A 12,155-nucleotide genomic window follows, 5' to 3' on the forward strand; every position below is an offset into this window, starting at 1 on the left:
TGTAATAATTTAAAGAGTGTAGGCGCAAAATTTCGGACTAATGCTTTTTAAATGCATTCATTTTTTTTAATCCTGAGAAAACTAATAAAATTTTTGAAAAGTTTAAACGCAGAAAGAAAGATTACATTATTACCGAGGGCTGAAAGTTACTTAGAATAATCAAAAAGTTTCTTTTGAATGGGATATTTGAAATTAAAAATCATACTAAACATTCTCTTTTTTTTCACCCCTGTAACTTATTAAATTAAACATTATAGAAGTTTTCAGGGTTCATATGTAATCTTTCATTCTGCGTTAATATTATTCAAAATTACTAGTTTTCTCAGGATTCGTAAAAAATGAATTTAAAAAGCATTGGCACGAAATTTTGCGCCTACGCTCTCAATTTTTATTCTATTTTATTCTACACCAATAAAGATCAAAAATATAAGTTTTTATAAACAGTGCATAAATACACTAACACATATACGATTTTGTTCGTACGTACACAAGTCGCATTTAGTAATTTTTAAAGGGGGCCCCATTTCCTATTCTCCGGGGGGGCCGACGGAGTTTGTTACGCCACTGTGAATTTGGTTAAGTTGTCTTAAAATTATCTGAGGAATCTCCTGTCTTTGTTTGTCGGTAGAATTTCTGGACACCTTGTATAAGCACAAGAGACGACGAATATAGAAAAAAGCAAATAAAGGACACTTTGGCCACGTATTTACCCTCTTTTCTGAAAAGGGTGAAAATGATAGATGCTGAATAGAGGGTGATAGATGCTGAAATAGCTATATTGAGATGGTGGTCCAACTCTGAATCAAATAAAAACAAAAACCCCCTTTATCTTTTTCATCTTTACTCAGATTTGAGTACCTGAAACTGTCTTTCGGTCCTTTTCCTAGACGAAAAGAAGTTTAATACGTGGCCAACGTGTCCTTTATTTGCTTTCTTACTTTCTTCTATATTCGTCGTCTCTTGTGCTTATATATTGTAAAAGTCGGAGATACAGGATGCAGCCAAAAAGCAGTTTCTTAACGAAAAGTCTTGGATTTAAAATTTTATTTCAATTATTCTAATTGTATAAAAGTAGTAAACTTTGTATCTACGGCTTTTAGTCTTGCTCGTATTACGAGAGATGTCGCTGTTTTGCGTCTCAAAAGGTGGAATCATTGCATCGCGATGGTTTCCCTTAAATAGGCAGGGTTGTTGATATTTGTTTCAGAGTTGTGACTGCGTAGCTTCACTGAGGATACATAGATGCTGAAATAGCTACATGGAGATGGTGGTCCAACTCTGAATCAAATAAAAACAAAAACTGCCTTTATCTGTATCTATCTCCATCATCTTAATCTTTCTTATTTGCATATACCTACTACTGGACAAAAAAATATTATTTCTGAACATATCTCTATATCTTCCCGTTTCCTGTTTTCTCCTGGAACTTGCAAAATAATTTTTACGATGATCACATATGTTTTTGTAAATAAACAACCATTCTAAGAAATTTAATGTACCATTATCTGCCTAGCATATACCAATAATTTATATGTGTGTTTTCATATTTTAAAAAGTTTAAAATAGTATTAAAAAAAAGAGCTCCACTATTGGTTTTACACTGGCTTTATAAATTCTTAACTTCATCTCAGTGTTAATATGTCGGATTCGCCATTTAGTATTATCATATTTATATTAAGGCATCCTGCGAGTCTATTTGCTTTTTGTACTACTTGATCACTTCTTTGTGAGAGTCTCTTCAGGTCTCCATAGCTGGACAGGGTAATATTCTAAGGTATTTTAGTGTCATTACTTATTCATTACTGTTACCATCAATTTCTATTTTACATCTGATCGGTTCTTTGCTGATTACTATTGTTTTAGTTTTCTAAGTTGAGATTTTCATATTTAATTCTTTTCCTCTCATGGTAAATATGTGGACTAGTCTTTGCAGATTATCTCCATCTTGGGTTATCAATATTGTCTCGTCTGCGTAACAGAGTAGTTTTTCTTCTTTGTTACCCATTCTGTATCCTCTTACTTTTTTGATACTTTTAATGATTTCATCCATGATTAAATTGAAGAGCATTGGACTCAATGAATCTTATTTTGCTGCCTACGTGTCGATAGGTTCTGTAAGTTGCCCATCTATTTTGACTTCCACTTTGTTGTTTTGGTAGATGTGTTCATAGTCTAAGAGCTAGTGAACCCTCCTACTAACGGTCGTCCTGTAAGGCTAAAAATTTTTGTAGTGATAATTCATAGCACATCAAGGCTAAAAACCATGACCTGGCAGGTCTCAGTGGTGCACGTGTATCTACCAGGTGAATCGAAAAGTGCAAATTTAGGGGGTAAAATAAACTTTCTCCTGTAAGGTTTAAATTTAAGTATGTGTTTGAGTAAATCATTCAGAAGAAATGTGTACAATGACAGGCGATTCTGAAGAGCATAAGACCTTGCCAGGCGAGGGGAAACATTAGGGGTTTTTCCTAAAATTATTCTTTTTGCATCGAACAAATTTTTTTTTTAGGTTTTTTGAATAATTCCAAACAGAAAACGTCTTTAGTGATTTTTCTCTGAAGTTAATAGTTTTTTTTATATAAGCGATTGAAAATTTTGAAAGTTGCGAAATCGGCCATTTTTAACCCTAAATCGGACATTTATCTAAAAATTTCAATGTTGCCAAGATACGTAGATATTCTTTAAACATTGATTGATGAAATCCCGAAGAGTTTTTTGCAATAAAATATCGAAAACCCCTTTGTTTTTTTAATTGCTTATCAAGCAGGTGCGACACTGTAGTATAAGTGAGGACGTTTGAGTTTGCATAAATTCATTATCTCGAGAATGAGCAAATTTCAAGAGAAATCCTCAGACAGGTCGATTTTTATTTTTAAATTAGGACTTTTTGGCATATATATAATAATAGTGACGTCATCCTTCTGAGCGTGATGACATAATCGATGATTTTTTAAATGAGAGTGGGGGTTGTGTGCTAGCTCATTTGAAAGGTTATTGAATTTTCTATTCACTAATATAAACACTAACATAATTATTTATACAGGGTGTACAAAATTTTTTTTTATTAAATTAACTTCGATTAAATTTGACAAATAGAAGAAAAATTTCTTTGTACACCCTGTATAAATAATTATGTTAATGTTTATATTAATGAATAGAGAATTAAATAACCTTTCAAATGAGCTATCACACAACCCCTACTCTTATTTACAAAAATCATCGATTACGTCATCATGCCCAGATGGATGACGTCATTAGTATTATATATATGCCAAGAAGTCCTAATTCAAAAATAAAAATCGACCTGTCTGAGGATTTCTCTTGAAATTTGCCCATTCTCGAGATAATGAATTTATGCAAACTCAAACGTCCTCACTTATACTACAGTGTCGCACACGTTTGATTAGCAATTAAAAAAACAAAGGGGTTTGCGATATTTTATTGCAAAAACTCTTCGGGATTTCATCAATCAATGTTTAAAGAATATCTACGTACCTTGGTAACATTGAAATTTTTAGATAAATGTCCAATTTAGGGTTAAAAATGGCCGATTTCTCAATTTTCAAAATTTTCAATCGCTCATTCGCAAAAATCACAATCATCGCAAAAATCACAAAAGACGTTTTCTGTTTGAAATTATTCAAAAAACCTAAAAAAAATTTGTTCGATGCAAAAAGAATAATTTTACGAAAAACCCATAATCTTTCCCCTCGCCTGGCAAGGTCTTATGCTCTTCAGAATCGCCTGTCATTGTACACATTTCTTCTAAATGACTTACTCAAACACATACTTAAATTTAAACCTTACAGGAGAAAGTTTATTTTACCCCCTAAATTTGCACTTTTCGATTCACCTGGTAGATACACGTGCACCGCTGAGGCCTGCCAGGTCATGGTTTTTAGCCTTGGTGTGCTATGAATTATCACTGGAAAAATTTTTAGCCTTACAGGACGACCGTTAGTCGGAGGGTTCACTAGCTCTTAGACTATCAATAGTTTTTATGATATTTAGGGAAACTTCTCTATTACGATACCGCTTAAAAAGATCATCAGAATTGCAATTAAACCAAGCTCTCAAATTTTTTAACTAGGAGATGTGTCTTCCACGACTCCTTCTACCCTATATATTTCCTCGTATTATTAATAGCAATAACAAGTTATAACGCTCGCCCCTCATGACATGTCCCAGAGATTGCAGTTTTCTAACTTTAATTGTGTTCAAAACCTCTTTATCTTTCTCATTCTTCTCAACTCCTCGAAATTCGTGACTCTATCCACCCAACTTGTTCTTAATATCCTTCTGTAGGTCCGTAACTCGAAGGCTTCTAATCTGTCTTTCTTTAATGTCTAAGCTTCCAATCCATAACATAACACGGAGAACACGTAGCATCTCAGAAGAAGTCTTATCTTCAATAAATTGTATTGTCTCTGCTACAGAACACTGTCTTCAGTTTGTTGAAATCATTTCTTGAATGTCCTATTCTTGCTTTAATCTCTTCGGTGTGGTTTGCTCATTATTTTCATTAATTATTGTACCCAGTGTAGCGGTTACGCTTTGATTAAATTAATTTAATTAAACTTAATAATACCCATCAAGAAATTTCTTGTGATACGCCCGCGATCGATCTAAAAACGACATTTCTCTACACACGCGCGACAACCTCTTTGGAGTGGAACGAAATCGATTTTTCGATTGGGACGGCAGTTGGTCAGTAAAAACTCGATTAAAGAGGCACGCCGTATCTTAGTGACCACCATTATTTAAGTGACGCAATTGAAGCAAGATTTTGGATGGGAATGAAATCTAACTAAAAGGAAATCAAACATCAGCCAATACCATGTGCCAAAACTAGTAAATCATAATTAAATATATCTTGGGACTTCTCTACATAGAAGAATAATTATACCGCTCAGGCGTGCCTGCTTTTTTTCAGTAAGTAATATATTATATATTTCTCATTTCTTCATCATAAAATCCAATTAATCATCGTAGATATTCCGTTCGTTATTCGTAGATTAATTTTGGTTAAAAAACCACATAAAAAAGCAGGCACGCCAGCGGTATAATTATTCTTCTATGTGAAGTCCCAAGATATATTTAATTTTGATTTACTAGTTTTGGCACAAGGTATTGGCTGATGTTTGATTTCCTTTTAGTTAGATTTCATTTCCATCCAAAATATTGCTTCAATTCCGTCACTTAAATAATGGTGAGAATAATTCTCAAGATACGGCGTGCCTCTTCAATCGAGTTTTTACTGACCAACTGCCGTCCCAATCGAAAAATCGATTTCGTTCCACTCCAAAGAGGTTGTCGCGCGTGTGTAGAGAAATGTCGTTTTTAGATCGATCGCGGGCGTATCACAAAAAATTTCTTGAGGGGTATTATTAAGTTTAATTCAATTAATTTAATCAAAGCGTAACCGCTACACCAGATATTTATACTTTTCAACTTTTTTAATTTGTTCTTCATGTAATGTTATGCTTTCTTGGTGCTGTTAGACTTTTGTCTTCTTCTTCAAGTGTCTTCAATCATATTGCTTAGCGACCATTTACTTTTATTCCCATAGTTAGTTCTTCTAATGTTTCCTGGATTATTTCCTCTGAGTACAAATTGAACAAAGTATGAGACAGGACACAACCCTACCTGACGCCCCTCTCAATCTGTATTTCATTTGAAAAGACGTTGTTCTCTTTTACCACAGCGATCTGATTATAATATATACATAGCGCTAATGATCCTGATGTCTCTCATGTTTAAGTTTTTCTTTTCAAGTATCGAAGGCTTTGTTGTAATGCAACAAACACATATATACTGACTGGTCAACATCCATGGACATTTGCAATAGTACATGTACAGTGGGCTTCCCTCGTTCTTTATGAAAATTCGCTGTGTGTAAGTACCTAAAGGGGATACGAGAAACGATGGTGCGCGAATAGCGGAGAAATCTTGCAGCTTTCTTAAATAATTCATTGTCAATTGAAATTGTCAAATTGACGTATATTTCATATATACTGCCAAAGAAGAAGAAAAATTATATGATGCTCCACAATATTGATATGATATGCAATTATTATATAAAAGTAAATTTAATTAATTGTATTTTGATTGTAGTAGTGCATTTTAATAATTAATTTTATTTACTACATACAATTGTTTACGTTTTAATAACATAACCTCAATATTACTTTTCTTCTTATAATTTTTTTGGGCTATGGTCTTGACAATTGTCCAGCAACCAGGACTAATATAATTGGCCAATATAATTAAAAGTGCGAAAAATGTTGCTGAGCTATGAAACCATGTGTCGCTTTTCCGAACTTGCACGGTCCCAATAGTTAGTAGATTTAAGGATTACTGTAAAGACATTATAGTACATATTATAGCCTACTATACACTATATAGTATACATATTATGGTTGCTAATACTTGTGCAACGTCATTTTTGCCTTTATTATCTTTATGATACCTTGTAAGTCCATTTATTCTCCTGCATATCTGATACCTCACTACTTATCTAACAATCTCATCACTCTAATTTTCTTCCTGTTTATTACATTGTTGTCAGAATTTTTATGGGTTTTTCTAGATAAGGAACAGTGAAAACATGGTTAGAATAAAGAAATAAACATGAATCTTACAATAAAAATAGATAATTCTGCCACTCTCAAGCGTGCAAACAAGCATGGAATAATGATAATGACTGAAACGGCAGTTAAAAGAACCGGGCAGTAATATTTACATGGTGTTTCAAAAAAAGGCAACACCTTCTCTAGAATAGGTAAAAAACTGAAAACTAATTGGGTTTGCTTAGTAAACAATTTTTGTAAAGCCATCCGTTTTTCAGATACAGCGCACTAAAGAACAAAAAAATTACACATTTTTTATGTGAAACTACTGGCATTGTAATAAAATTTGGTGGGGGTTTAAAAGGTAGTTATTGTGCATTTTTGACATAAATTTACAAGACTTTTATGTTTTCATCCAAAAAATAAAATATCTTAACGCTTTCGAAGTATTCGAATTAAACTTCTTCGAATACTTTGAAAGGGTTTAATGTTTTCTTTTTTGCATAACAACTGCGCGTCTTATGAAAAAAAGGGAGGATAGATTTTTTGTCACAAATTAAACGACAAAATCAAAAATGATTTTTAATTTGAAATATCTCAGTGGCGTACCATTTTTTTTCTTTACAAAAATCAGACAATTAGGCCCTATACGCGCCAATGATGAATATAAAATACTTAATTGTATATAAAATAATGCACAATAACTACCTCTTAAAACCAACCAAATTTCATTACAATGTTGCTAGTAGTTTTGGCAAAATCGTAGAAAAATTTGTTTGCTTTAACGCCCTTGTCTTTAAAACGGATGGCGTTACAAAAATGTTTTACTAAGCAAACCCCAATTACTTTTCAGTTTTTTACCTATCCTAGAGACGGTGTTACCTTTTTTTTTAAGTACCGCTGTATATTGGGAGTAAACTAAATATTATATCAAATACTTAAAATAATGTCGGGATATAATTGCAAGTTTTTTCCAAATTTACAATCATGGAGAAATCAGGAAATACACTCACCGGCAGAGAAAACGGGCACCCCAAAAAATGGGTCATTTTTAATGTCTTGTATTTCCTAAACCTGATGTCCGATTTAAGTAATTTTTTTAATATGTTATAGCCTTATTCTTTATCAATATCGCTGTAATAATATTGGTGCTAGACAGGTACATTGTCATTGTATACAGGGTGTACGAATCAAACTGTGGTTTTTTTCTCAAACTTTGGAATACCCTGTGGAATGTTCTAGCTTTTATAAAATACTAAAATTAAAACCCAACTATAGCCACAGATTTTCTTAACATTCTGTTTTTTTATTCATTCGCTTATGTTGGATAATAAAAAAGTTAGGCACTTTAACAACTACCCCTGTTTTTCGTCAATACAGGGTGTTTTTGAATAAGTACGGCAAGCTTTAAGGGGTAATTCTGCATGATAAAATAATGACAGTTTGCTTTATAAACTTATGCCCGCAAATACTTCGTTTCTGAGATAGGGGGTGTTGAAATTGTTCTTACAAACTGACGATTTATTTATTGCTCTAAAACGGTTTGTGATATGCAAATGAAATTTGGTAGATTTTAAGAGCTAGTTATTGCGCATTTTTTGGCATACAATTGAGAATTTTGTATTCACCATTGGCGTGCATACGGGATATATCTAAAATATTTATACCCGTATGCACGCCAATGGTGAATATAAAATTCTTAATTGTATGCCAAAAAATGCGCAATAACTACCTCTTAAAATCTACCAAATTTCATTTGCATATCACAAACCGTTTTAGAGAAATAAATAAATCGTTAGTTTGTAAGAACAATTTCAACACCCCCTATCTCGGAAACGAAGCATTGGCGGGCATACGTTTATAAAGCAAACTGTCATTATTTTATCATGCAGAATTACCCCTTAAAGTTTGCCGTACTTATTTAAAAACACCCTGTATTAACGAAAAACAGGGGTAGTTGTTAAAGTGCTTAACTTTTTTATTATCCAACATAAGCGAATGAATCAAAAAACAGAATGTTAAGAAAACCTGAGGCTATAGTTTGGTTATAACTTCAGTATTTTATAAAAGCTAGAACATTCCACAGGGTGTTCCAAAGTTTGAGAAAAAAATACAGTTTGATTCGTACACCCTGTATACAATGACAATGTACCTGTCTAGCAACAATATTATTACAGCGATATTGATAAAGAATAAGGCTATAACATATTAAAAAAATCACTTAAATCGGACATCAGGTTTAGGAAATACAAGACATTAAAAATTACCCATTTTTTGGGGTGCCCGTTTTCTCTGCCGGTGAGTGTATTAAATATGTATAGATTTTTGTATACATATTTTCAGTTTGAAAAGGTAGAGAAACAATTATCATCTTAAAAGCAATGCTAAATAAAGAAATGCTTACCCCAGTATTCCATATAGATGATGATTTGCTTCTAGTGTCGTCGGGGATTTTTGTTAAGTCTCCAAAACTTCTACACTGAGTCAACCGAACAAGCAGTATCAAGCGAATCATGCAAAATTACAAAAAACAAATGCAAAAAATATAACTACTGATCTAATGCTAAAACTGTATGCAAAATTTCACTACCTGCATGCATAGAGGCTGCTACAAAAGTTTGAAATGCATGGTAAAGTTTGATATATTAGTTTTTATGTACTCAGAACAAAATATATTCTTCATTATTATCTCATTATTTATCTCGGAAAAAAAGGTCATGAAAACATTAAAAACTTTATGCAAGGAAGTGCATTTCAAATCAGTTGATATGGGCCATTAGACAAATTTGTTAAAGGGTCACTACGAAAACATATTTTTTGAAAAAATATATGCTAAACTGATTCATATTCTCAGCTGTAAATAACCGCCTACTTCAAAATTTTCGAACAATACAATATGATGCTACCGATTCTACAATAATCTCTTAATAATTGCAAAAAATTTTGAATAGTCCTTAGATTTTTATTATTATTGTTCTTGTATTGCATACTATTTTACGCGAAGTTTCAGTTTCAATATCAATGTTTATTATCAATGTTAATTATCAATGTCATGTCATTAAGATTGTTTTTGATGACGCGTTACAACAACTTACACCAGGTTTACCATATGAACACTTCAAAAGATGAGCTAAATATTTTGTGAAAAAATTAGCGAAAAAAAAATAAAAAAATAAAAATTTTTTCTCCTTTTCGTTGTTAAATCTCAGCATGAGGAGATGCAATCTCGGCATGCATTTTAGAAAACTTTTTTAAAGACAAAAAATGTTGCAATTAAATTTACTACAAATGAGAATTAATTGTAAAATTAACAAAAACCATTAAAACAAGGTCAAAAATCAATGTACATATTTTCAATTTCAACTTTTTTAAGGTACTTAAAAGCCACATAGAACGTCCAAAATTTACCATAAAATAATTTTAATATAAAACAACAATACACAAAAAATCAGCACGATCGATCGAGTAGTTTTTGCAAAATAATTTTGAAATCTAAACTTTTGAAAAAAAATTCTTAATTTTCAAAATTATGTAGACCCAACAAACAAGTACTTTCGTAAGTTACTTGTGAAATTTCTTTTCCTACAAAATCGCATTCAAGCTTACAGATAAAATTCAAATCATTGAAATCCGTTGAATAAGAGATCCTAGGGAATTTTTTCCAAACTGCAAAAATTTTTAAACTAATTAACTAATAGTTGCAATTTTGAATGTTATGATTCCCAATAATGTTAATACTGAAATAAATTTTGGATAAAGATGATGAAGTTCCAGAATAAAAAATTTAAGTACTATCCGTTGCAAGATAATTCGGATGGAATTCCGACAAAATATGTACTTTTTGTATATATTTTGTCGGAATTCCATCCCGAATTATCTTGCAACGGATAGTATGTTGATCAATAATTGGAAGATGATAATGAAGGAGAAGAATCGCATGACAACATTCAAAGTATTAATACAAGGCTAAAATTAGAATAAGTTTTACAGCTATGATTTATAAAGTTATTAATTCCGGAGTTTTCGTATATTCCGGAGTTTTTATGTTTAAAACAAATAAAACTATATGAATTGGTATTTAAATTATTTAAAAAAATTAAATAAACCAAGAATTTATTAAATTAATTGTTTATTACATGATTTCTTTGAATGATGTTTATTTATAAAATTATAATTTAATTAAAATTAATATTTACAAGTTTTATTAATATTTACTGATAAAGAATACTACAGTTAACGTTGATATTGTAATGTTAACGAGCAAAAAAAAAGGAAAAATTTACGTAATTTTGCAAAATAATATTACTTTATAAGTAAAAACATGGAAAATAAATAAGTATACGTTTTTAGCGGTCCAATAATTAAAAGTTTTAACTCAAGGAGGAGTCAGTGACCCCAGTAAAAAAATATCAAAATTGGCCCACAGAAGCTGTGATAATTGCAATTTTTAAGCGCGTCTCTATTTTGAACGCGTGATTTCTTTTTAGAGACGGCTGAAATTGCTATCCCCATCACTGCATGGGTGCGTAAAAGAAGAAATTGTGAAAATTTATATCATTTGACACAACAAAGCTATTTGCTAAAAAATATACTTCAAACCTTTGTATTACTGTTGTAAAGGGCATAGGTAAATTGAGTCCCATATACCTGAATTAAGAAGGGTCAAAATATTTAGATGGTCGAATTGAGTCCCTGGTATCGTAATTCTTCTAATTACGTTTTAATAGCTATTTAATTTGAAGTAGTTGTACTTAAGCATATTTAGAAATGTTGTCTGGAATGGAGGAATGAAATGATTTTATTGGTTATGAATTCATGGTATAGTCAATATTTAGTATAGTGCGACCTATCTGTATACGATAAAAAAAAATTGGTAAATGCAATAAAACAACTCGCTTAAGGAGAAAGGCGCAAAATGTCGCCTGTCAATGTGTTTTGAATGTATTAATTTTTTTCGATTCCTGAGAAAATTAATAAGTATTTTTGAAATATTTAAAAGCAGAATGAAAGATTACGTTATTACCGAAGGCCGAAAATCTCTTAGAATAAATAAAAAGTTTCTTTTGAATAAAATATTTGCAATTAAAATCACACTAAATTTTCTCTTTTATTTTCACCCCTGTAACTTATTAAAATAAACATTATAGAAGCTTTCAGGGACTTTTGGCCCTCAGTAATAATGTAATCTTTCATTCTGCGTTTAAATTTTTCAAAAATATTTATTAATTTTCGAAAATAGATTCGAAAAAAAATTAATGCATTTAAAAGACATTGAGGAATAATGTTTCATTGAAGGGCTGCCGATTTCATTTAGGAAAGTCCTAGTAAGTAGTCATATTTGACATATTTGAATCTTTTTTTATGATAATGATGTATATGTGCGTTTTTGTTTTTGGTGTTTTTACTGATTTCCAATATGCCACACTGTTGTAATTTTAATGATTTTTTTTCTTTGTCCAGAAGATGTAGGAGATTGTTTTGTTAGTTAAATATTTGTCATCAATACAGCTACAAAATCATAGGATAGTGGAATTTGCGGACTATCTGGTCGATTATTATGTATCAAAATCCGCTAAGTTTCTGCCA

General features: G+C 31.4%; 1 protein-coding gene across 11 annotated transcripts in view; it reads right to left on the bottom strand.

The window, feature by feature from the left end:
• The window catches only part of LOC114338004 (F-actin-monooxygenase MICAL3), a 688,439-nt gene that overhangs the window by 233,539 nt on the left and 442,745 nt on the right, over nucleotides 1-12,155 (bottom strand). For 7 of the 11 annotated variants that reach the window (XM_050647134.1, XM_050647137.1, XM_050647132.1 and 4 more), the window contains one exon: nucleotides 8,974-9,048. The exons of the other annotated variants lie outside the window; for them this stretch is intronic. In XM_050647134.1, the coding sequence (XP_050503091.1) occupies nucleotides 8,974-9,048 (75 nt within the window). The remainder of the gene's footprint in view (nucleotides 1-8,973; nucleotides 9,049-12,155) is intronic. 11 annotated transcript variants of the gene reach the window in all.

The sequence above is a fragment of the Diabrotica virgifera genome, chromosome 3, assembly GCF_917563875.1.
Source record: "Diabrotica virgifera virgifera chromosome 3, PGI_DIABVI_V3a".
Classification (NCBI taxonomy): domain Eukaryota; kingdom Metazoa; phylum Arthropoda; class Insecta; order Coleoptera; family Chrysomelidae; genus Diabrotica; species Diabrotica virgifera.